Source organism: Apostichopus japonicus, chromosome 12 (genome assembly GCF_037975245.1).
Source record: "Apostichopus japonicus isolate 1M-3 chromosome 12, ASM3797524v1, whole genome shotgun sequence".
In the NCBI taxonomy this organism is placed as follows: Eukaryota; Metazoa; Echinodermata; class Holothuroidea; order Aspidochirotida; family Stichopodidae; genus Apostichopus; species Apostichopus japonicus.
This window is the reverse complement of record NC_092572.1, coordinates 33,509,669-33,537,153: the sequence shown is the minus strand read 5'-3', so window position 1 is coordinate 33,537,153 and position 27,485 is coordinate 33,509,669. Positions and strand designations below refer to the sequence as shown.

Sequence of the window (27,485 nt, the reverse complement as noted above, 5' to 3'; positions counted from 1 at the left end):
CTGTACAGGTACTGTATAGAAGACTGTACAGGTACTGTATAGAAGACTGTACAGGTACTGTATAGTAGACTGTACAGGTACTGTATAGTAGACTGTACAGGTACTGTATAGAAGACTGTACAGGTACTGTATAGTAGACTGTACAGGTACTGTATAGTAGACTGTACAGGTACTGTATAGAAGACTGTACAGGTACTGTATAGTAGACTGTACAGGTACTGAATAGTAGACTGTACAGGTAATATTGTAGACTGTACAGGTACTGTATATAGTAGACTGTACAGGTACTGTATAGTAGACTGTACAGGTACTGTATAGTAGACTGTACAGGTACTTTATAGTAGACTGTACAGGTACTGTATATAGTAGACTGTACAGGTACTGTATAGTAGACTGTACAGGTACTGTATAGTAGACTGTACAGGTACTGTATAGTAGACTGTACAGGTACTTTATATAGTAGATTGTACAGGTACTGTATAGTAGACTCTACAGGTACTGTATAGTAGACTCTACAGGTACTGTATAGTAGACTCTACTAAAAAAATATTTCGAGGAATTCGAGGAAAGATGTTAATGACGTGATTTCGTAAATCAACGTTAGAGTCTATGAGTACGCTCATACAAGGATGAAGCCAGCGATGGGATTTGAAGGTAATGAATGCTGGAGGTTGACGGTCTGCTGTATTGGTCCCAAATTTAGCACACTAAAACTAAAAAGGTACTGATCAATGACACACTGATCTGACATGCTCTCTATCAACCAACACACCAAGTCTTCACAAGCTATACAGCAAGCTCAAGCAAACATGCTAGTAAACTTAATTTTTTTTTTACAAATTGACTGAGACAAGAAAGTGCAGAGCAGAGGCGGGCTAACTGGCATATACTAGCGGCTTATAAAATAACACCGTTAACAAGTTGGAAACTGACATGAGTATATCATGATTTAAAACATTCCCTATCCTAAATTTGTTTTGAAGTTTGTTCCAATTTATGTAGTATGTATATAGTTAACACTGAGGTTATCGTTTCTTAGTTAAGCGCCTTTTGACAGTTGCGTTGTAGCCCTAGCGTGGCAGGTCGCGTAAACAATACAACCTAACCTTATTTGAAGCAAATACAATTTGACAAACTCTACAGGTATACCGTAACAGTTATCTATTAAAACTATAAATGCAGTCAGTTACTATAATTGTAATCACACTGCCTATGAGTCTATTGTGTGTATATATATATATGTATATATATATATATATATATATATATATATATATATATATATATATATCGCTGCTGAATAAACTTCCAAACATTTGACAAATCAAGCTCAAGCATATTAGTGTGGTATTTAAAGATCTGTTGTATTGGCCCAAAATTTAGCAAGCTAATATATCAAAATATATTGGATAATAAGAAAATATGATACTTACAAAGAAACTATAATCCAAAAGGATTAATCTCATGCGGTTACTAGTATTGATATAATATTATATGTATATTACACTTACAGTATATATACCCTCTATGCTTAAGCAGGAGGTATTCCTTGGCAATACATTGCTCCTAATTGAGAGGAAATTGTCAAATGAAATCTCGCTGGGATGGTTTTCCATTGGGGGGGGGGGGAGGGGGGGGGGTATTTTCGCAAGTTTGTCAGTAAATTTAGGAAGTGTTCTTTTATCTTATAGAAGTTGTGGACTACTATTAGCCTTATATTTGGAGTAACATACAAAATGTGTGTTAACATTGTTGATGAGTGACATATTTATATTCTAATCAGGATGCAAAAAAGTATCATCAAAAGTCGGATTACTGAACCAATGTTATATTTCTAGGGAAAATTGATCACGCCATTACCATAACCCGAGAAGTCAGAATACTATAGTTTGAATCACGGCATGAATATCAATGCTTTCATATGAATGACCTTTTTTTGCTGTTATTTAACGGATTGTTTTTACTAAATGTTCCCGTTACTATAATAATTAACACATACTACACTCATTTACCAAGCATATATAGCTATCGATAAGATTTTTGTATACAGTATAGGTAACCAAATTAACAACATATATGATTTGCTGAAGTTAATTATCTTGAGTTCTTACGTTTACTACCGATAGAGTTACACTAGTATAAAGTTATCAGTTATTTAACGCCTTCGACACTAGAGGTGTTCGTTGTAACAAATCTTGTTTTTTATATGATTATTGACATATTGCTCTTATTTATGAGCACCTGTAGGGGGCAAGGAAAGATCAGGGGACTTGCACTCCACATGGAAAATAAACTTGTTAACAACAATCAGGGTTAAACAAAACTAATGATGCATACACATTAACCACACTCCAGCTCGCTATAAGGGCTCAGAATAGCAGGGTTGGTCAATTAATTCTTAGAACATTGATGGGGCTTCCCCAGCCGTACATTTCTGCGTAGCGTTGTTTGCGGTTTGCTATTATTATGCACTGGCATTATTCCCAACATAACGTTTACAATTGCAAAATTTTCATTGCAGACGACAGCATATTTGGGCATTGTTTGGATTCTAATTTTAGCTCACCAAATGTTACTTCAACATACTTTTATATATGAATAAGTAAACTTGTCAGTCACAATTGTCTGAAACCTTATTCATGAACCAAAATCATCATGCATCTTACCAAGACGGACAAATGTTAGTTACCAAAGCGTTAAGTAACCCTACTCTTTGCCACATGTATAATATTTCAGGGTAGCTAGCGGGGGTTGGTGGCAGTGAGGGATTTCTAACACATAATTTTGTGAATGACCGTTGGCGTGTCATTTCGTTATTTCGTGACGTGTTCAGCCAAGAATGTGTGTCCCGTGAAGCAATCCCCTGATCTTTCCCCCCTCTGTTAAAAAAGCAGTGGTTATGACGTATCATTATTCTCATGTTGCCTTCACCCGTAGAGTATTTTTTTATTCACAGAATACTCACTTTCAACGTTAATTTAAATATTATAACAAAACTGCAGACATTAATGAATGACTGATTGTAACATTGTAATAACAATCTAAATATAACATGTGTGGATAGTTACCAAAAATAATATATAATACACATTTATATCAATAATTGTCTTAAAGAGAGGGGAAAACTGAAAAAAAGAACCACTGGTGCATTTATAATTAAATATGAAATAATATTACCGTTTTGTCGCCTCTGTTAAGACAGGACATTAAATTTATTATCATCCATCAACATTTTGACAGAAATGTCATATTGTTCAAAGGGAAATGATTAAAAGAAACGTGAGTGTAAGAAACAATAACGTTGGATTAAAGCAGTATGTTAAATGTAATTCGTATGATTTCCTCATGTTGTCATAACATGCTTTGAAACTTCGCCAAAATTGGAGCCAATCAGTTTGCATCTCCGGTGATCAAAACGGTTGGAAGTTGGTGTGTTATAAACCGGGGAATCGTTTTAAAAACAATAGATCACTTTGGCTACATTTTTATTGAATACAAATACCGCTGGTATGGTGAATATATCCGGACTGCATAGAATAGACTACTTTACTAAATGGAAATATAGTACATGGTATTATAACCTATGAAAATGTATCAACATATCTTATTGAAGAGCAACCCTTCAACAAGGAAACAAACTTGGGAGTGAAAATAAGCAGTAACGCCTGAGTAATGTCACTTGATTCAGTTCACGTTGTTGCACATTAATTAAAACAATGTTGATTTGTATTGTTCAGCGTTTTCCCAATAGGAAGATTCCTTGTACAGTTTGAAGGATAATAAGACCTGTACATATGACATTGGACTCGAATAGGTTTTTGTTGGCACCTTTAATACGTTCACTTGATCTCAAACATATATAGACGCGGTACAAATGAATTGACTCAACTTTTACCGTGAATATGTCTAGTGAAAAGCTTGGAAGGGGATTTCCCATTTCAACCATTTCCAGCTATTGCACATGTACCTGGATATCAATCATCAACTCCAACCCGCTTCTAAAGACAACGGTGATACACATTATGTTGAGACGTTCCGTCAAAAATCATGAACATTATTTTGCGTACGTTCCTATATTTATCGTAATTGCCAGCGACATGTGTTACTTGCGTGGCATATGAATATTCATATCCCGTCATTTCACGAGCTGCACTTTTCAATCTCTTTATGCGTACTTAGAGATGTCGAGAGTTGGTCTGAATGTGTGAGGAAAAATACGACAAAATAAGTGAAAAGTCGAGGCAAGCTGTTATGTCGATAAGGAAAGATTGTACACACCCCCTTTTCCAATCTACCTTTAATATGTCTTGCGGAGGTACTTGCCTCTGAAACCACCCCCCCCCTCCCTCTCCAAGAAAAAAAGAAGAAAAAAAGAAGAGATTTGAAAATTAAAATTGTCACATTTCATAGTTAAAGTGAACTTGAAGCAAACAGGTGTGATGTCATTGTTGCACACGTGCTGATGATGTTGTGTATTTCTTAAATATTTGCATTTACTTTTCTGCCCTAAGATGTGTTCCATTCACAATTTTTAATGCACCACGGACATTGACCATATATGCACTTGCAACCCCTGTCAGGGGGTGTAATTTATTTTCTCTTGTACTGTTGTAGCTCACTGTGCATGTCGCACGGTATATGGTCGTTAAGGATAAATATAAGAGTAAAAATAAGAACACACTTTGTTGTCAGTGTGCAACTTGAATGAAAGTTTGATAATTGCTTGAAATTATTTTTAGTTATCTTATTTTATTCTTAGGTATATCGAAACGAAATTTCTCATGGAGTATCCTTTCGAGATATAAAAAACCGAAATTGCGTGTTAAGTAGATAACATTATTTTATCAAATATCAGTGGCCAATCTAGGATTTGTCTAAAACGCGGTAGTCCTCTGGACTGATGTTAAATTGTCAATTGGCTGCTTTAAGGCCTGTTCTGGTGTTTGGCGAGTTGGAACAATTATGTAAGAGACGTAAATATTGAAGAAATAGTAATACTGAGGGCAATACAAATTGCTAGCATAGAAGTAGGTAACCTTGAGTTCAGTCGCAAAGCCAGTCGCTGGGTTAAGGGTCCTCCTCTTCACCAAGAAGTCGTCAAACATTTAATGGAGTTTACTGCTACCCTGGACCATTTCCAGGAAGAAGAGTGCTTTTCACGTTCTCAAATTGATAATTTGATCGAGATGTATTTTACTTAATTGAAAAGGCTACGACCAATTTCCAAAACTTTGAAATGCAAATAAAAATATGTTGGTTTAGGATTGATTGCCATAATATTTTAATCTAAATTTGTATTGTATTTCAGGTACCAGTGTGTAAAAAAAGCATACACAATATACACGGATGAAAGAAAGCATGGGCCCATAATTGATTGCTAAGTAGATGGCTTCTACACCCATCCTGAACCATTTATAGAGCTATCAATTCCTGTTGAATAGCATTTTGTATCCTATTTTACTATTACCTATTACCTAACTATTACGCTACGAGGTGCATGGTACAAAGAATGTCGAACTCAACAGAGAGTTAATTGACAGCTTGTGTTCAATGTAAGTTGACTCTATAGGAGAGTATTCGACATTGTTGAAATGAATGGAAACTGTAGGTCTTTCCGAGCGCATTTGACCTATTATTACAAATGACTACTCAATGTAGTGCGATCATACCTCTTTATTGCACGCGAACATTTATCTCACTATTTGTCATGAAGAAAACCTGAAAAACAGACGGTCGTGAAAATACTATCAGTTAGAAGTTACAGGTGCATTTTATTGTTTACGAATTTCTCGTGCTTGTCAAAACTGGAATAAATGAAGAAAGAAAGGTACTTACAGCTTGTATAATCAAATGTGTCAAATATATGCTGACAGAAATGGCATATATAGTTAAAGGGAAATGTGTAAGAAGTATACTTAAGACTTAGAACAAAGATTGTATCCACTCCATTATTACTATTACCAGCTATGATTGTACCTCAAGGAGACCATCAATCATCGACTAAAATCCTGTTAAAACAATAAAAGTGTCACGCACACGTGCTTCATTTGTAGGGCAAATTTAACTTGGTTTGACTTTGAACTCTTTGATTGTACCTGCCGTGGTCAGTCGAGGGTTTGTTTGATTTTGTTCCACTTTCCACCACTCCCATCGATCGAATTTTATAAATTGTCTTCAGTCATTTTTGGGCCAACAAAATATGCTGGAAAGATGATAAGATAATGAGAAGTAACTTAATTGACAAGATACTGGAAATTTTGCCCGACTAGAACATTGCGGAAATTTTCTGGAACCTTATTATTCTACATTAAATAATTCTCCATTCAACCAATACTCTACCTACGGAAATATTTTCTTTCGGGACTTGCATTTTTGCTTGCCTTACATTGTTCATTTCATCTGTATCAACCCACACAAATATATGAAATGATTCTTACTCTCTGCACTATATTGTACATTGTACAAGTCAGTTAAGCCATTCGGGAGTGATATGGTAACTTATTCAATTTCACGTATCTGAAGTTTCGTCCCACTGTTTGCAGGAAGGGATACTTACCACAATAGAGATGTTTTTAACAAAATTTGAAGGAACAAATGTATCAGAGGCATGAGTTTTACACGATGAAAGCACGGGATAGTCAGAATTAGATAGCAATAAACTGATATCTTCTGACAGTTGAGTTAGAACTTTGTATAAATAACCAGGCAAAGAAATAAAGATAAATTCTGGTTTTTCAGGAATCAGCAAGTGAGTAGTCTAATTGACAAAAATCACTATTGATAGATGTCTTAACTGATGAGGTTTGTGAAATTACAGCTTTAATTCTAAAAGACTGTGCTGGAAGCTTTGTTTTGATCGATGTCAACTCTTCTTATCATATATTGAGCAAGGAATATTGCATTAACGGTCCATAGTGGGATGAAATTGTTAAACCAGGTTGTCTTGCTTTGTTAATAAGCAGTTCCATTACATGTCTACATATGTATGGGCGTATGTATGGGATTGAAGTTATTTATTATTAGTCGACTTCTGCTTTGTGTGTTTATTCAAATTGTCAAGTAGGCCTAATAAATGGTTGAAGACCATTAGGAAACTAGATAAGCAATATTCTGTTTTTGTAATAGAGATATAACATGGAAAATGGGCAAAAATGTTAAATTTATAAACTTTAATATATAAACTAAAATTTAGTCTTCATCGATAACCTCACTTCTGCTTTGTGTGTTTATTCAAATTGTCAAGTTATAAATGGTTGAAGACCATCAGGAAACTACGTAAGCAATATTCAGGTAAAAAAAAAATCAATTTTATTATTTATGATGGAGAATCAGGCGAGAAAGTATGTCTACAAGAAAAAGCTTAACGAGTTCATCACCCGCCTATGAATATTAATAGTTTATTTTAAATATTTTGTGACTTGACTGGTGGATAATTTTCCTGTTATAAATTAAACCTGCATAGGTTTATAAGCATATTAAACCAAATGCAACTATAAGCAAAAACCAAAAGCAATATTAAACCTGCAACAGGTGCAGAGCTTTTGGCACGGTTTTGAGGGTATATATAGCGATAAAACGCTGCCCTGTGCTGCTGTTATGTATGCCGTAATATTTCAGGGAGACATTCGAAAGATTTTCATTTCGTTCCACCATGAATCTCTACATTTTGTCTCTGTTCCTTGGCACGGCTTTATGCGCATTCAAAATATCGTTTGCATCTAGTCACAATGAAGAAAGAGTCCGTCGGAATCTGCCCAGAAGAAAAAAGACCATTCCAGCCCTTGACATTGGTAAGTGAATATATTTGTATTTTGTTTAAAATATTTAAGAAATCTGAATTAAAATTATAGTGGTATATTATGGTAGTTTAGTTGCAAAGTTATTTAATGATATGTGTGTTTAAGAAATTACTACTTAGAAATTGAATTTGCTGTTGAATTTTGAGGTATTTGAATTTGTAAGTAAGTGAACTTTATTTAAACGTTGAAACGAAAAATTAACTGCAAACATTTCCAAAATTGCTGCATATCGTGTGAATGAAAACAAAAGTAGCCGACAATGCTGCAACATTAAGCACTCAAATTTCTATCTGTAGTCAGTTTTACCTAAATGTTTTGGTGACCCCCGCGCCAACCTCCCCCTCCAGCGACGTCCTTGGTTCCATGTGTCTTTTTTTTAGACCTTTCCCCAAAAGGTTCATTTTGTTTATTATAACACAGTTATTAATCTCAATTTGTAGGGACCAAAATACTGGGAAAACTAAGTTCCTAAAAGGGGCTAATAGAAGTGTCCCGAATTTGTGTTTAAAATGCCTGGATGTTCTTAAGAATTCCAAGTCATATATATAAACACTAGAAACTAGATTAATGAAACGAATGTTGCACCTCTGGCAGGCAAACGCAACTTTGGTATCAATGAAAAGAAGTTTTAAAATATGCAAATCAAACCCACTAGCTTTAATTTAACCAATCAGTGAGTAGTAAACATGTTAAGTTATGATCCGTTGCTAAAGGTAGCTTCAAAAAGTTGCGTTGATACCATGTACTGCCATAGACAATGTATACAAATATACCATGGTGTTATTTTACGTATTGGTCAATGACGTTCAGAGGTTAACGTAGGGCGGGGTTTATTGCGCTCCTAACGGGGAAAAACAACGTTGAAAGTTGTACATTTTTCAACTTTTATGCCACCATTTGACGTAAGATTGAATACATAATACATCAGTTATGTAAGTCGTTATAGCATGGTGGAGTCAGTGAGGTTGAGAAAATCATATGAAAAAAGACGCAAAAAGCTGCTTTAAAATGTACACTTTCCAAAACAAAATACTATAAGTATGCTATAGCATTCTAAGGTAGCCATAGCCTACGTATGCTGAGAGGAAGTCACATGAGCAATTTATGTGTAGGTTAGTTCTTAGCTTTGTGTTATCAATCTTTGTTTCACATGACAAAGGGACTTACGGGGGGAGGGGAGGGTGGATGAACTGAGTGAAGTGGCCATTAAGGGGACCGAAGCACAACCCCCTAGTTGTTCAAAAAATGTCATATGGTGTACTTTGACACGACTCCGTCTTGTTAACGATTTGCCTATAGGAGTGGTGTCCTGAGGCTGGATGCTATATCATTAAGTAAGCCCATAGAGGCTTAATTATCATCCATTCGTCTTAAATTTTTATCCTCGAAAATGAAATAGACTAAAAAAAAAGGAAAGTGTGTGTGGGGGAAGGGGAGGGAGTGGGGGAATCCCAGGCCGCTCAGTATTGACCCTATGGTTTTGCAGAAGAGTCCTAGTTTTGCAATAGGGTGGGGACTTAGTTCTGCAGTGTGTCTTAGATCTTAGCTTTGTTGACAAACGTAACAACCGAACATGTTTTCTTTAATTCACCAAGTTTCATTCCTGCAAATGACTTTTGCTTCTTCCTTGTTGCATTTCATAGGGCAATGCAGAACTACCCCTTGATGTAAACAAACAGGGAAACTTAGCAGGTCATGGGAATCTTCGTAATCGTAGATTAGACGACACCGACGAGCATAAAGTGTCAGTAAAGATCAGAAGCAGTAAGTTTTGTTAGATTTGAGTAAAATATAGAAAATAACCTTTATCAGGCCACTGAACTGAAGCCTTAGGTTATTAAACTAATAACACTATTACAGCAATCTACCATTTGATCCGTGAACATTTCATCTTTGGGGGCAAACGATTATTTCCTTTTTGTGATGTAATATGAAATCGTTGTTATTGTATTAGTCTTGTCCCACAAACACGCATGTATGAAAAAGCAGCTTGTACAATTAAACACGTATTCTACCTTAAGTGGCTCACGTAAAGACCTGCAGATCTATATTCCTTCGTAGGTTGACAATTAGTTCCAAAGAATGGAATATAGCACATAGTGTTTTATTTTCAGTTGAAGTGTGTACTTCGATTTGTAGCTTTGGTATCCAGGTTACCGAACAGTGTAGAAATATGATACTTATGTCGTAAAGAAGAGGCTTTCGTAAGTCTGTATTTGTATTGAAGTACGAACACCATTTAACCTTTAACTGATGCTCAACAAGATTTCAAGTTAGTTCAGATCCATGCTTCGTACTATTTCAAGCTGGTTTTATTGTGTATGCTATTACAGCCGGAGATGACCAGTCTAATCTCCGAAGTCCTCCAGGAGAATCAGCTAGTGGAGCCATCTACGTTAGATGGGGTCATCATAGTTGTCCATCCTCTTCACAGTTAGTTTATACAGGTAGCTGATATGTAAATTACAAACAAATGTTTTAACAAAAATTTCTTTTTGAAAAAGCAAACTATTATGATCGCATTGTTTTATGCTATTAGTTTAAAATGATTTTTGAAAGAAAAAAAGAATCCACCAGTAATTATTACCGACAAATAGATGAGATTAATTTAAATTTTTATAGAATTGTTAATGATAAAACAATATACCCGAAATACCATGTATGTATATATTCCACAAGGCAAGTAGTTTTCAACTATTTCTTAAAACTTTTTGAGATGGAATTAAAACCTTTTCAGCGTGAGATATGTGAAAAGTATTGATACGAATTTTCAACCGATCACAGTTAAGATTTTAATAAAGAGGATTTTGCCTGTTTGTAAAAAAAGGGGGACGTCCGGGAAGCATATCTAATAAGTTATACTGCATGTTGTCCGTACGTGAGGAAATCTATTCATTTAAAAGTAGAAAAAAAACGATGTTTGAGTTTCTGCAATAGCCCATGATTTTTGTTTTAATAGTTTGCAAGATTACACAAAGACAATATTCTAACTACCTTTATCCCCGTTTACAGTTGCGAAAATGTATCCATGTCGAAAATAACATCAATTTAAAACAACCAAAATAGGTGATGTGTTGGAGGTTGAAGGTAGTGATACACCTACGCTGTTAAGTCAAATAACCTTTCTGACTTAAATAAAGACGTCTTTTGTTGCGATTCATAACGTATTAAAGTGGTCTCCAAGGTGGTATACAACTAACACTGCTCTCAGGCACGTTTCTACTACAAAAGGTTCTTAAATAGATACTTCTAATCGCATTTTCGAGAAAATTATAAATAAAAATCTTTCTACTAAAGAAAGCATGCACAGCATTATGATAAATCTTTCTATATTTCAACCGAGGCTCCGCCGCGGGAACAAACGCGCAGGATTCCGGGGCGGAGTAAATCAACTTTGCCTACCGCAAAACCCTGTGTACGATTCTCCAGTAGCTGGCGTAGGGTCAGAAAGATCTTTCATTCATGGCATTGAATATCAGATAACTAATTTTCCACAACTTCAATCTAAACGATGGTATGATGTTCCTTGCGCAGTCTAACGGCCAGATTCGCTAAACTGATCATTCCTGGCACGAATGTGTGCCCTTCAAATGAATGGACCAGAGAGTACGGAGGTTATTTGATGTCCGCGAGAGTTCATTCAGTACATAAAAGGTCAACGCATATTTGTGTCGATAGAGAGATGCAGGTGATACCTAGCTCCGATGGGATTCCTCCTGATACTAAGCGGGATTCCCTCAATTTGGTGGAGGCTAGATGTTTATCAAGTGGGGCCGGCGGGGGCATTCCTCGTGGTCCTTATATGTTGATGGCTATGAACTGACGTGTGCTGTGTGTACCATGTAAACTAAAAGTATTTGCATATCTAAGCACAGTGACTTTGGATAAGTTTTATTTTAAATCTCTAAAAACTCGTGAATATATTAAAATAATTGGTAAAAATATCGCAGTTAAATAAAGTATGAAAATATAAATAATACATTCAAATGATGTAACCAGCAGTATGCATGTTTTCAGACTTTTATCTTTGCTTTCGGTTTTTTTTTCTCGTTTTTGCGACCATTTTCCGTTTTGCGAAATTTTATCAATTCTGAAAACTTAACTGTCTTTTGGGCATTTCTTTCACGTTTTTATGACTTATATTTTTCGTTTCTACCACTTCACATTTTATCTCAAAATGCAGGATCATATAGTCTCTACGCGAGGCCTCAATTGCGAAAACCAGTTCGTTCACGAAGCAAACAGAACATTGCTAATTCATGGCGACTGATTTCTCTCTTCTAAAATTGGACATCGTGAAATCAATTGTAATCCATCGATCAATCACCTTTAATGTCGGAAGAGTGTCATAGTTGGTCAATATTTCTTACGAGAGACATTTCTAATTCGGAGTAGCCAGCTGCGTTATAGGCTCTTATAGAGGTTAACAATATGATATACAGCGACCAGCCTATCGCAGTTGGAGTAGCAATGTAGCATAACTAAACTTCAGGGTAGACATACTAAAAGACTAACTAACTACAGGCGCGTATCCAGGGGGTGTTGGGGGCGCGCGCCCCCCCCCCCCCGGTAAGAAAAAAGGGAGAGAAAAAAAGAAAAGAAAACAGGGGAAAAAGAGGGGGAAACAGAGGAGGAGGAGAGGAAGGAAGGGAAAAGAAAAAGAAGAAAGAGAGAAAAAGAGAAAAGAAGGGAGTAAAAAAAAAACGCCAAGACACCTGGAAGAGAAGGAGAAACAGTGACGTCATTACAGCGCTGATCCCTATTATATACACAGGGTAGCCAGTGACTGATCAAGGATTTTACCCTACCCCTAGCATCGTCAACTCCATTTTTGACGTTTCCATTTTGTCCTCTCTCAATAATGTATATGTACATATATACTATATGTAAGGTCTATCATAACGCGTGTATGTGTATATGAAACCTGCTATGAAACCAACTGTGGCTGGTCTCGAACTCGACCGTGTCGTCGGGGAACATGACGCATTTCGGGAAGGGGGCGACTGCCCCACCTCCCCTTGAGCATATTTTGTTATGATATCTTTAGTAATTTCAAAATAAAAAATGCTTAAATGCAACATACAAGGCCGGGAAGTTTCATTACCAGCGATCTGGGAGGTATTTTTGGCCAAAATTTGCTTGTACGGTTCGCGCCAACAAATGGTCCTGGGTAGTGCCATTTCCAGCGATTTGGGAGGCATTCTCGGCCAAAAATTTTCTTGTACGCTTCGCGCCAATACGCGGTGGCGCTACGCTTAGATAGTCTGCCAACAGGCTTCGTCCCTCACTTAGCAAACTCCTCGCTACGCGCCTGCTCGAATTAAAAAAGCAAACAACAGATATCACCTTATATCAATAAGCATTAAAATGGTGTTCAAATATGAACAACCTCAAAACTGTCTATGTGTGAAGTCATGGGCGTAGGAGCCCAATTTGATTTGGGGCTGTAACGACTTGCCCGAAAAAAATAACCAAAAATTTGCGCGCGTTCCGCGCGCGTTCAACATGTTAATGTCAATATCATATACGCCAGCATCGGTTATTACATCGTATGCCATCGTGTACCTTACGATCCGTGAAAGTTGCGCAGTATACCGCGGGATGCTAATGTAAACAACGAAATGTCTTGTGTAGATGGGAAAACCTTGAAAAGTGGGGCTGACACGTATTGTGGGCCGCGACGTAGAATCACCTACACAAGCAATGATCCACAGGACATGCGAGGAGGTCCAACATGATTTGTGACTGGTGACAATCTTCAAAAAGGTTATGGATGGGGAAAAAATACTATTGGGAAATACTTGATTCTCAGGCAAAAGTGTACATCTGGTTGGTCATTTTTAAGCCTGAGAAGTGCCATTTCCGGTGATCTAGGGGGTATCAAAACCAGAAAATTTTCTTGTACGCTGCGCGCCAACCGGTGGTGGCGCTCCGCTTAGATAGTACTTGGCGCCCCCCGGGTCAGAAACACCTGGATACGCCCATGCACTAGAGAGTTATCGTTTAATCCGATTCAGACAATACTGTGACCCACAAATTAGTTGTCATGTTTTTTTGTTTTTTTTTCCAAACCTTTAATTTCTCTGCCTACTCTCATCTTTCCTGGCGTGATTTTTGTGAAAAAAAGTATCATAATGTTTCAAGGTCCTTATCTCTCCTTTCACGGCCAAGTTTGCTACCAACACATTGTAGCAAAAACAACACAAAGTATACAGACGGAGAGTATGCGCATTTCCAATTTATCCAGATTTCCAGAATCTTAGGAGGCGGATGAAAATGGTCATGTGATACAAGTGAATGAGGCTGAATAACAAGTAACGGTAACAGGAGGGGCAAATACACTCAAAGAATACAGACAGGTTAATTAGCAGGGTGAAAACAAAAAAAGATAGATGTAAGAGGATCAGTAGACAATGGATGGAGAGAAGAATGAAACCAATAGGCCGGGGGAAGCGAAGAGGTATATGTAGGGGATAAACTGTAGAGAAACAAAGTATCTCTTAACAAGAGAATGACAAAGACAGATAAGTGTTGAGAAAAAAGTTGGAGGGAGCCACGAGCAGACGGGCGACGGGGGGGGGGGGTGGTGGGGAGGGGAAACGGAGAAGATCCTGCTAGGACCGAAACGTCAGGCCTACTTACTTTACACTATTCGTCACGCGTAATTGTACAGTTGGTGAACAATATCAATATAAAATGAATATTCTATAATTATGTACTATTCCTAGTGTATATGAAGCATTGAATGCGGTCAAGCGAAGTGTTTAAGTTAGGTCTGAAAATTCGTATCTTAAAATTTGTTTTCAGTAAATATTTACATTTACTGACACCCTATGTGAGCAACTTGAGCAGTTTACTCGTTGCCAGATATTCATATAGCAGAAACCGTGGAACCAGGACATATTTGACAGTTGGTTTTCAACGAAATATTGCGAAAGGTTCAACATAAATTTGTGTACATTAAAATCAATGGAAATTCGCGTCTCTATATGATTAACAAAGAATAGCGTAATATTGGATCAACGAATAACGATATGATCAACAAAGCTTCGCGTGTACTGTACGAAAAATAGAGATTCGCCTGGTGCAATAGGATCGGTACAGATTAGTGTTACGATGTGTTACGATATGCTCGGGCTACTTATTAACAGAGCTTGGTGTCCAGTAGCATCATAGGTTCTTGTAAGGTACAATGGAGGTTTACGTTTGATAGCATCAACAGAGATCCGCGTATGATAGCAAGAACAAGAACTCGCGTTTATATTATATAGAAAATGATATTCACGAACAATAATTTCATTAATATATATATATTGGAGTTTGATAACATCGACACAGATGAGGATTTGAAAGTATCAACACATAATCGAGTTTGATATCAACAACATCGATTCGAAATTGATAGCATGAAGAGAGATTTCCATATAATGAAAGAAGTATATTTATTAAAACTGCTATTTGTATATAGATTAATGTACATTCTGTACATAGCTACTGTTAAGAAAGCCAAATACCTTAAAAAGTACGTATTAATAGAGTTATTTTAATGTTACAATTTTAAAATGTGTTAACTTGTATAAAATTACTTATTTTAAAATGTTATCCTATTGGGAAATCTTCAATCCACAATAATATTAAGTTAAGTTTTGCGATAGTTATATTCGGGTCAGTATTGTGAAAATCCATATCAAAGTAAGGGAGTTGGGGGAGAGGGGGGGGGGGACCGATCAGATCGCTTGTTGGGCGCCTGCGAAAATAATGTTCTTCGTGGTAAGGCTCTTGCCCTCGTCAACAATCTAGTCCACATTATTGGGTTTTAAGGATTTCCTATAATGTCACTTTCTAGCCAAAAGTTTGTAGGAACGCCTGGAACGGCATGATATAAACTGCGTGACATTATTACAAAATGCGGCAATATTTTCTAGATCGGTCAGGATACTTCAAAATGTCGAAGTGTATACCTCATGCATCCTTCATTGGCTGTTTATGATATACGGCTGGTTTGTAGACGTGTGCAGTTTGTTCTACGTCAATAATGTGACAATCTGAATGCGACATTTGACAGTTAAAATTGACATCCACTTAAAAGATATATAGGTGTGACACGATGTAAACGTATTAAATCTTGAACAGAAATTAAAGAGTATGATTTTCAAATTTGGGCTAGAATGAGTTTCAAACCAGTGACCTCGTGGTTACCACATTACGGTCACACACTGGTTACTCCCTAAAGTATGTAGTTCTAATAAACATGACCAAATCCCTTTAATTCCTTTATCCCCTGGATCATATACGTTAATAAACTGTTTATGGTATTTGCGTTTAGGATATGCATAATTATGAAAAAAAAACTTCAGTGGGTTTCTTTACACGGATACGTGTAGGCCCTTTTGATTCCAATAGGTAACAAAATACAACTAAGAGGAATGGGAATGGATTTATTCATATATTCTCATTTTGTTTGTATTAAAATGAACATTTCAAATTTGTAGTACATTATCCCGTTAATCAAATTGCGTGACGTATTCTAGTGAGGTCAGTTCAGCGTTCTCATATGATGTGTAACGAAACATGTGTTCATATAGCCTTGCCTACACACCTCCATTATAATACCGTTTTGGGGTTTTGTTGGGCAGCTTTCCATAACAACTTCCTGCTTATACCTATAGTCACGATAACCTGTATTTGAAGGGGACGATGATACTGAAGGGAGGGGACCAGTATGGATGGCATGATGAGAGCTATGGAGGGGATGACGGACGTAGAAGAAAGAAGACGGTCAAACATTGACCACACCCCTATCTTTTCCACATTTGGTTCTTGTATAATTGATTGATACAGTCACCCCCAACCCCCCCCCCCCCATCACCGTCCTTTGTTGCTCAAAATGAGACTAATTATTGTTATATGTCTATTGCATATTGTTTGTAGGGGGGGGGGGGCAAATACTGTATTATACAATAAATCTTTAGTACGCAACAAAAAAGTAAAACCGATTTTGTATTTCTTTAAGTCATATTTTATTCAAACACGATCTGCAGGAGGTTGGATTTTCCACTTCAGGTTCTTGTGAAATTACATCTCAAGCAATGACGTTCATCCAACTTTTACCTTTGGAGCTATCCTAAAGTTTGAGGGAATTTCATCTCCATTCTCAGATCAAATATCTGACCAACAAACCAACAAAAAGCAAAAACGATAACCGTTCTTGTACTGAACCATTACGGTTGTAATGCATCCGAGGTTTATGCAAATAAGAATGAACATCGAAAATATCTTGTAGAGTTGATGATGGATTTAAAGACAACATATCACCTTCACTTCAGGATTTATTGTAGTTACAATAAGCGCTACATATAGCGTATGGTAGACATGGATTACTTACGATATCAGTTATTAATTAAAAGACTTTCACTTGTTGACCTCTGCTGACTGAAATGACCCTTGACCTGCAATTACAACACAACTCAAGACGGTGGATCTACAACGTACCGTCATACGTATGGTCATTCAAGTTATATCGTCTGTTGTTATTAGGTTTGCAGGGTTTTCAGACTGAACTCTGACGACTGAAAAAGACCATTCATATACACAAAGCAATAAAGTCCTCTTATTCATTAAGGTGGATCTATATACTAAATATGTAACAATGTACACGATATTTCACACTTTCACTTCTATGTGCGTCAAATGAAGTTTTACCAGAAAATGCAAGAGTTTTCACATACTAAAGTAGATCAACATACAATGTACGAAGTTCATTCACGCTTTACTATATAATGGACACAACCTTGAGTTACATTGACTTCGGAGGACATAAACCTCATAAAATGCAAGAGAGCTCTTACTAGGATGGGTTTACTTACAAGTAGTTCTCAAACCACTGTACATGATTCAGAGGCCTATTTCTCTATTCCATTTGTTTATTTTGTTAACCTGATTATATGACCACATATAAAGTTATAAAGTTACATAAATTACAACCAAGACTTTAACCAGAAAGTAGCATTGCTATTATCAAGATAAAACAGTCGGGAAATCTTTAGAAAAGCTTAGAAAACCTCATTACACAGAAATGTCAAACATGCAGTTGAGTGGTTTAGATGGGGTAATTAGACACATGCTTTAGCCTACAAGACCACGCCAGATTGTGCTGTTTTATTGACATCAAGGAACCATTGATTTCTACTATATCATCAGCGATATTGCAATGCAGTTAAGTTGACTTTTGCAAAGTGACTTTCACCTTCTATTATGGTTCATAGTTAATATACCATGAAATACAACATTCAATGTTGTTGAGTGTGTAGCAAGGAATAAGCCAACATTACATATCGCTGATTGTCCTACTTATGTCCATTTCCAAAATATGTAAGCAACTTCCGTATTCATACCATTAGAAAAAAAACACAACTCTGCTTTGAACTGAAATGACCTTTGGCCCCATTTCCCACTCATTACTGAAACAAGGCAAACGTTTTATCATACAAAACCTATTGTGACTGGAAGACTACTTCTAAAGTATTGCTTTTGTTGTAAACTCCAAACAGTTATCAAATAAAGTAACATGTCCAAATATACTTCACCCATATACAAATACAATATTACCATACACTGAAATAAACCTTGACCTTATCATCCAGCAGGAAATTATTTCTGTCAATTGTGATTGACAGAGTAAATCATTATGATAAAACACTGTGATAATCCTTGAGTGCTGTTTAAGGGAGCTCGGGAAGAAAGATCTGGTTGAGCGAACCAATGGCATGTGGTACTTAATCAACTTTGTTTTCACATAACATCATACTCAAGGTTGTAGCTTGCAGGTAGAGTAGGTCTTAGACCTGTCTGCTGATAATAACTTTTGGTCAAAATAGCAGAGCTGGTTCCTTTAAAGTAGCAGTACTCTAGTGCCACAGATGTTGTACCAAAGTTGGTGCCCCCAGCTAGGTTAGTACACATTGCACCACTTGGATTATTTCTCAGGCATAATTGTATTGGTGACAGGATGAACGCTTGAAGTACTTTCCTTTAGATATAGAGTCTGTGTCTTTGCTACAACAGTGTACATCTTCTTCAAAGCTTGATAAAGATAGCTTTTAGCGAACCGTATATCTATTGACCTCAAAGTTACAACAACTTTGGATATTAAGTTAATTTTCAGTACTGTGATAGATCACCGAGTCCGTGACTAACAATTCTGATGTCATACTTGTCTCAATCTCTTAACGAGCATCATTGGAGCAAAACTTTAGAAATGATAGGTCTGGTCTGTTGGATGGTCTGGCCTTCAAGTTGACACGTTGCTCTCCTGATTGTCTCGAATTCAAAGCTGTCTATGGAAAAGAAGAAACCAGTTTTAAAAAAGTCATTTATTTCAAATCGATTAATTTCACAGTTTCTTGTCAGTTTGGTTTCAGTTTTTATTTAGTGATTATTCATTTCTATGTTGAATTATACATCTAGTACAAAGTAAAACATTTGTTAAGATAGGCTAAGATAAACACATTTAATTTGTAAGATTAAACTACACACTTATAATAACAATGATCATGGTTGGTCCATCATCAGAGCTTCACTGCAAAGAAAACGATCCTTTTTATCTGAGGTTGGTTATTTAGTACAGCTATTGCAGCCAATTCCAATGATATTAAACCATTTCCACTATTGTATTAATATTGGAACAAGGAATAGAAAGTATAAAACCATCATTCCAATGATGGATTTTCCAACTTATTTATCGAACTGCCCTGGAAGGGATGTTAGTTCAGCAAATGACCTATATATGTTACGTATATACAGATTACCAAGTCTATTTCTTTATCCTGATTTCTAACTTGATAATTATATACTGATTTTGTCATTGCAGACTGTCTGATGCAGAGAAGATGATCAATACAATCCAGGGAGGTCCACTAGTTTAGGGTCTTTGGTGGCTGGAGTTTTTTCGAGTTTAACCCCTCTGTGGAGACGACAGTCACTAGGTGGGCTCTAGTTTGGATGGCTGTTCTCTGTGGAGGGTGGTGCCAAGTCTGGGATAGCCAACCTGTATAATCTTTCAAGGACATGGTCTCCTGTTTACTTTTCCAGGTTGTGCTTATTTATCTGTCAAACAAAAGTTACTATCTGTTTTGCCTACCCTTATTCAAGTTTATCTATATTTTTATAATAATATCACTTTTCCATAACATTTTTAACCTACCAGAAGGTCAACCTGGATCACATTTCTACACACCCAATCAATCAATTTTTACTGTTTATTTGCTATTTCTCACTATCTGACTTGCGATTGATATCAGATATACTAACTGGTATAAAAACACCAATCAAATCCAGACTGCTAACTTAATACAAAGTAAATAGAAAAGGTTGCAACGTAAGTCCAAGAGAAAACGAAGTTATAAACTTATTCCCACATTTAAATGGATATTGAGGTCACAAACAATGTAAAACCTATATGAAAATTAAAAAAATGCTCCACTGTTACATATTTGGTTAATTGCAAAAAGTCATTTCAATGTCTTGTCCCTCAATCAAGATATGGCTGATTAATTCACTTGACTGATTGTAACTTACTTTGACTGGCTGAACTCTTGATTCTTCCCTGGAATGGCGGTACCACTGCGATGTCAAATATTCTTCAAAAGCTCTCCTCGTTAAAATCTTCTTAGAGATTTATCCCTTGAAATCTGATATATTTTCTGAATGTTTCCACTTTTAGATAGAAACGGTATATTTCCTCTGTAGAAAAAGGGAGTTAAATATTGTATAAAAAGAAAAAAAGGAAGATTCCAGCTAAATTTCAATTTCATCGTCATAAACTCAGCTGTAAGCAGCCTGTATTTACACAAAAATACCTCACAAATGTCATATTCTAGCGATACAAAGAGCTACAAGAATGAACCTAAAGATGCAGAAAATTTGTATATCAACTAAAGTATATCAACTTGAAATATTGCTTTCATAGTTCCTTTTAGTCCTATGTATTGCATTTCTGTTTTGTTGTCTTATTTTCTTAGTACAGAAATTGATTGGTACCAGTTCAGTGTCTACTCATGTGCTGATGTGTCATTCTCAGTAACAAGTCACTCGGTGGGGGTTGGGGTCAATATACATGTTGGGAATTAGAGAAATACAAATAAAAACACAACAGGCTTCATTTACTTGGTTGAGTGCATATCTAGAACCAGAACGTAAACATTCCATAGTTCCTTGCTGCTGCTCATTGATTAACAGGGATCACCCCAAGTATGTAATCATGAAGCATCCCCTGAAGTTATGTGTACAAATTGTTGTTACCAAAATATGCTAGCCAGGGCTCATTATAAATATGAATGAACCATGCATTGTATTAGCACACATCAGCATGTGTCTGCCATCTACAAATATCACTGATCCAAGTTTGACGATCAAACATATGATTTCTACATAAGTAACTGCAATTTGATAAATAATCCCTCATCCGGTACTCATCATTAGTCATGACATGACAATTAGGTTCACCTACTCACTTAAAATTGTAATGGTCAATAATTGCCTTGTGAAGTTATTAATCATACACACTTGTAACCTAAAAATAGTAAGGCCACACCTCCTCATAAATACACAAGTTATCAATTGGAACCCACATTGCCATTTGTAGGCAACCTACCTATAACACACTCACGTTTGAAGAAACTGTGACTAATGATTGTCAAGTTATTACAATTTGAAGATTTTGCCGTTTGATCCTATGACCACATTAATATTCATGATATGAGCACCAACATCGATAGGATTCATCAACTCATTGTGAACCACCCACCCATCAAGTAAGACATTCATCTATCATTCCCTTGTGAAGTTAGTCATTCATACAAACTAAAGTGTCACACACATACACACTCACGCATACACACACAGGCCGACCTGACTACAAAGGTTCTTATGATTTCAGCAAGGAGCCAAAAACAGTCTCTGCAAAAAAACATACATTTCATATGATACTTCTTTTTTGGATTTTTGGTCTCGGATATTACTAGTGACTCAATTACTGCACAATGTTTTCATGAAGTGCAGTAAATAGTACTACAGGTATTAGGACAGCTGTTTACATATGTAACCAAAGTTACATTACCACATTCATTATATCACTCAAGGAATTCACTCAAGTAAATTAGGGAAATATAATAGTTCTGGATATCTGACAAATCTATGAATAGATAACATATGATACGAGTTGCTGATGAACATGAATACAACTCAAAGTATTACTGACATCTGTTCTCCATCACTGTATCGTTGTGTTTTGGATCTCTGATTCGGTCATACTGACTGAATAACTATGAAATGATTAATGATGTCCTGTTTAACACGAGAACCAGTAAGCAGCACGAGTAGCATTGGCTAAGATGGTAGTTGATTATAAATGCAAGTCTATCTTTCTAAATTGTTGTATTTAATAATAATAGTTTAAAAGCTGATATTTACAAATAACCAAATGTTAATTGATTTCATTACTTTAAGACAATTTTGAGATTTGCTTATTCCTTGACATAGTTTATTCAAATATATTAGTTTAGTTCATATCACTCTCAGATCACATATAGCTTCAGATTTCAGTTATAACAGTTACAATGTTCAAAATACACTTACTTCTGTTATAACATATTTTCCATTCAAAAAATCTGTCAACGTGTTGTCAAGAACTCTACAATTTGCCTCACTGACAGTCACTGTCACATTCGTACCTCCACAATAGGAGGAAAACTGGAGAACCTTCTGACAAACAGAACAGTTTGGCTGGAGATTTCTTCCTCTGTTAGTTGGCAAAGCACCTGCCTGGATCTAATCAGTTATCATTTTTGATAGTGGCTACAAAGGAAGAAAAGAGTTTATTTAGTGAAACAAAAGTGTTCTATATGCAAAAGGTAAAAAACTTTTTTATGTTGGAATAACATTTTTCTACAAAATAAACATCATAAGGAAAGCTTTCTGGCAGTGTAATTTAAACCAAAGAAGTGTAACCTACACAGAAATGAAAAATAAAATATCCTTAGAAACATTAGTGTTATTTTGTTTTATTGCAAATGTTACTTGGTGTTGTACTTGAACATCGGTGTCCTTTTTTTAAGTTTACAGCAACGAGATATTATCCATATTTTACCTGAAATACTGAAATTTGATTCCATCTGTCCACTTCATTTATGGAAGAGTTGTGAAAGTGAGATTCCACACAGTTTATCTGCTGTGTTAATGTTGCAGAAGGAATTCAGGTTTTCTTTAAAGGGTCAAGTCTGTATCTGTAGCAGAAAGTAGTTTTATGTATGAATCAGTTATATATTTAATTGCTATGTTCCTTTGAGGTATTTATAATATTAAATTAATGATTTACCTTGCTTATACAGGGCCTCTTGCAGGTCTGTGCGGCCAGCTGCTTTTAAAGCCTCACCCAGTACTCTGTATGTGGCTTGACTTCCATTTCTCTGTTTCCAAGTCAACAACATCTGATAAACAGTTTCCTTGTGTCCCTTGTTGGTATAATCTCTCTCAAGGGTACAGAGCTCTGAGTCATCTAGTCCAAGATTTCTACCTACATTTTCCGATTCTTTTGGAATTTCCTTAGAGAGATCCTGTAATGTAATCAGAGTTTATGTATATTGAGTGTTATCTGAGTAGAACATACACAAAATATATCAGTTTTCTATCAGGTCCCGCTGTTTAAAGTATTTCATAATTTTTGTTGGATCGATTACAGAGTGAAGTAACATTCACATCGATTGTGTTCCATTTATTGTTTATTTACAAATTATACTATAACTGACAACTGCTGTAACAGCATGTTACAGGATGGCCGAGTTAACATTCGGGTCATAAGTCACTAAATTCTTAGAGTGAAGTTACTCAAAGGAGTATGCGACTTCTTCCCTACCACCCCCCCATCACCCCCCCCCCCCATTAAGATAATATCGTGACTTGGTTCAGGAAAATCACTGGTAATGACTAGACTCGAAAAAACCCCATGACCACACAGAATGAAGAATGCATAAGATAAACACCAATGGTTGTCACTGGCTAGATGTCTCTGAGATGTGATGAAAATAATATATAACGCAAGTACAAACCCGCGCGTGCAGGACCCAGAATGAGCAAATCAAGACTTTTACGAAACAATAATTGGTGACAAGTTGTGAGTCACCACCTTAACAAAGTTTGAAGTACACTCAATTAATATGCAGTGCATGCTGCATGATTCCAGACGAAATGAACAATAATGGAGTGTGCACGTATAGATATGCGTGCAGTGCGGAATTTGTTTAAAATATTTACAGCTGGTGCACATACCCATCTGGCACACATACAAATGGCATACAGCCTTTTCAAAATAAGCACAATATGACTTGTGTCCCTTATTTCTGGTGCTGGAGTATAGGTTTATATATGAAATCACCTGATTGATAGAGCAACTTAGGAAAATGTGTCTTTTATTAAAGTCGAGCACCAGAAGATCAGAAAGTGTTTCAGATAACTTGACCATTGCAAAAGTAAATCACTTCTGAAAGTTGATGATAGCAGTGTCATCATCAGTGAAAGTGGAAAACTATCTCAGCCACTTAAAAGAGGAACGGTCAAATCCTGTGACAGTTAGTGAAATATAGGATGCCAGGCGTCAAAGATATGGTGCTCAAAATAAAATAATGATCTGAGAGTCATTTTGAAAGAAGGTATTAGATCAGTCATATTGTTGCTCCTAATTTCATTTCTGCAACTTAAGACTTAACGTTTTCTGTCACAAGTCTGTCAGATATTATGAGTGATAAATGTTTTGTCTCTTTGAAATATAGAACTGGGACCTAACAGTAGATTTCGGAAATGGTGACCATCATGGTAAAATTATCAAGAAGCCCCAAGTGTGAAATAGACATTTCCCTAGCCCATGTAACATATGAAATTTCATATGAATGCTGCAATCCTACCCCTTCCTCAACACAGGTTTACAGAACAACCTTTGAGAAATCTATGTGTAACCTTCCGGAGGGAAATATAAACTCTGTAATAATTTGTTTTGGCTAAATGCAGGTAGTACACATTATGGGGCAACAATCATCCAACTACAATTTTCACCTATTCTGGAGTTGATCAAGTTATATACTTTAATGTTTTTTCTACTAAATGCCTTAAATTATGTTGCGTACACAAGTTTTCAGACTTAAACCTCTGTTGACCTCAAATGTCATTTGAACTAAAAAACAAAGGTTTCATCTACTCAATAACATGCATCATTGTGCTTCATATGGAGTTCATGAAACCTCTACTTTGCCAATTGTTTACAGGGCTTTAAATACAGCAAATAACTGAATCTTTGTTGCAGGATATATTGCAGAACTCGTAAAGAAATAAACTAATCATGTTAGTGAAACATATATTTCATTCTTGCTCTAGTACAAGGTGGTATAAATTAGACAGTATGAGACCAAATACTTGTGCAGTTTACTCTTGTCAGAGCATATAAATATTAGTTCAAGGTGTTTGCCAAAGAGAGACTTGCTTACTTGCATACAAGCTAAGTTAGTAGCCAAAATTAAGCCCATTGTTTCTTCCATATTGAATTGCTAGATGCAAGTCATAGCACAAGAAAGTTTATTATTCTTGTTAAGAGTGTGGGAAGAGGTGATTATAGAAATCGGCAGAACAAAAGAACTTGTGTAGTAGGACAGGGCAATAACCAGAGTAGCAAATTAAATATTGATTCAAGGCAGTACACCGGACTTAAGTTGATATTGCTCAAATAAATTGAAGCTGGACCCAAGACTAAAATCTATGCACAATGTTTGTAACTGTGTAAGGTTGTGCTCAGTATCTGGAATTATTTATTGTATGCAATCTCCAAAAGTTGACTTGTTAACCAACAGTTGCCAGTTGTATCCTTCTTGTGCACAAATTGCAAACACGTGTGTCAGCTGTGAACATTACAAATTGTTTGCAGGAGGCGCAGCGCACAGTCATCATCTTATTGACGCACTCTAGTTTGTTAAAGCTCATTCAGAAATCATGGCACGGTTTGGTAAGGGTTTGGTCGTATGCTGTCAAAAATTGTTATGCGTTATTGCATTCACTATTGAAACATTTCAGTCTCATAAATCTAACTGCAGCAAGAACATACTGTACCTCATTAAAATCAGTTATAATAAAACAGTATCAGTACTAGATGTCAAGCATTTTAGTAGAAATAAATCATGGTGAAATATACGAAAGCAAAACATGAAGCTTGAACCTCAAAGTAGGTAAGCCTTAAGGGCCATTATTGACAAACTGTTAAGCACCAATTTGTGTTATATGCTCTTAAAAGACTGCCTCCAGGACAACAGAATCTTGTTTATGTAAATTATTACCCTGAGACTTTCTGTTCTGACTTCTAGATCAATGTTTTCCATGGGTTGTTTGACAGTTAGACTTTCATCACAAGTCTTCTTCTGTGACTGAGATAGTCTTGCAGCTACTAATTTATCATAACTGCTAGCTGCAGTATCTTCCATTCCATCCTAATATCAGAAAACAAGATAAATATAAGTAAATATGTTAAATATGGGCTTTAACTTTAGATGATGTGATTCAGCGTTGTATCCACGTCACTTGTTTCTGACTACTTTACACCAGTCAAATTTTCTCAATTGAAGTCAAGTAACAGATAAATTTTATTTCATCAAGTCAAGTCTATCACAAGTCATTTGATTTTATTGCAAGTCAAATCAAGTCACACATTAATGTTTCTTAAATTAAGTGAAGTTGAAAGTCCAAAATGGAAGCAACTTATGTAGACATACTATAGGTATAGGCATTTCAACGCATCAATGGTTAAACATGCATCAATGACCTCCAGCTGCATTACTTGAACCAATTATAATCAATATATTTATATGTATCCTTAACCATGGCAATACCACAAAGAGAAAAGTCGGTCTTGAAATTATTCAACATTCCTCTTTAAAATGGTTAATGTACAACCCAGTTTATATGAATTTTTTATTTCATGCCAATATAACAATTTTGATAAATTTAATTCAGCATGAGCAACTCCAACATCCAACATTGTCAATGTCACTTGTCATAAATACTTTGCAGGTTCGCTTTTCTGTTTGATAAGAATATAGTTTTACAGTCGAAATTATCAATATTTTGGAAGATATTCTGAGATGACAAATATACTGAACTTTACCCTCACTGCAGTTCTATATTCATTAAAGCGTCTCTTCTTTGAGTGTGAGACATCTGCTGACCGTGATGGCACAGGAATGCCTGAGAGGGATGATGCTGAAACGTCCTGCAATTAAAATTGTTGGAAAGAGGTTAGAAACAGAGTATTACGATATTGACAAGTAAACAAGTAGCCATAATTGGGCTTATAAGTAATCCTTACTTGCCACAATTAAAATATTTAATGTAACACTGCAGACAAGTAGGCAAGTTTTGACCACTTGTGAATTCAAAAGATTTTCATAATTTGACTTTTGTTGACCTCAAAACACTTTTCACCTTTGGACTCTTGTACTTGTGCAAATTCAACCAAGCTTTACAATTGGAGTGCAACTGAAAGGATACATAAGGTCAGGCAAACTTTATAACTGAAGTTTCCCATAGGTTGAATCCTATCAATCTGTACAGAGGGTCCTTTGAGTTCACCAGAGGTCAACTGTAAAACAGGAAATA

The 27,485-nt window shown here is 36.1% G+C and overlaps 3 protein-coding genes across 7 annotated transcripts in view; 2 read left to right on the top strand and 1 right to left on the bottom strand.

Annotated features, from left to right (window-relative positions):
• Positions 1-27,485, top strand: part of LOC139977744 (uncharacterized) — an 831,623-nt gene that overhangs the window by 131,208 nt on the left and 672,930 nt on the right. The gene's annotated exons all lie outside the window — the stretch shown is intronic.
• LOC139977802 (uncharacterized) lies at positions 7,704-11,336 on the top strand. The gene is made up of 4 exons (XM_071987445.1): positions 7,704-7,790; positions 9,443-9,563; positions 10,133-10,246; positions 11,143-11,336. The coding sequence occupies exons 1-4, from the start codon at positions 7,728-7,730 to the stop codon at positions 11,184-11,186; spliced, it is 342 nt and encodes a 113-aa protein (XP_071843546.1). The 5' UTR covers positions 7,704-7,727; the 3' UTR covers positions 11,187-11,336.
• Positions 16,796-27,485, bottom strand: part of LOC139977735 (uncharacterized) — a 41,175-nt gene continuing 30,485 nt past the window's right edge. For 2 of the 5 annotated variants that reach the window (XM_071987294.1, XM_071987298.1), the window contains 6 exons: positions 26,995-27,099; positions 26,171-26,320; positions 23,173-23,410; positions 22,434-22,652; positions 20,376-20,540; positions 16,796-19,135 (listed from right to left, as the gene is read on the bottom strand). In XM_071987294.1, coding sequence (XP_071843395.1) covers positions 22,630-22,652; positions 23,173-23,410; positions 26,171-26,320; positions 26,995-27,099 — 516 coding nt within the window. In that variant the 3' untranslated portion in view covers positions 16,796-19,135; positions 20,376-20,540; positions 22,434-22,629. The other 3 variants (XM_071987296.1, XM_071987295.1, XM_071987297.1) reach the window with 3 other exon arrangements.

Bases quoted from the DNA above. Each gene is read 5' to 3' on its own strand.
- LOC139977802 (XM_071987445.1), top strand. From the start codon at position 7,728: ATGAAGAAAGAGTCCGTCGGAATCTGCCCAGAAGAAAAAAGACCATTC. The intron at 7,791-9,442 runs GTAAGTGAATAT...TGCATTTCATAG, and splicing joins CATTCCAGCCCTTGACATTG to GGCAATGCAGAACTACCCCT. The intron at 9,564-10,132 runs GTAAGTTTTGTT...ATGCTATTACAG, and splicing joins GTCAGTAAAGATCAGAAGCA to CCGGAGATGACCAGTCTAAT.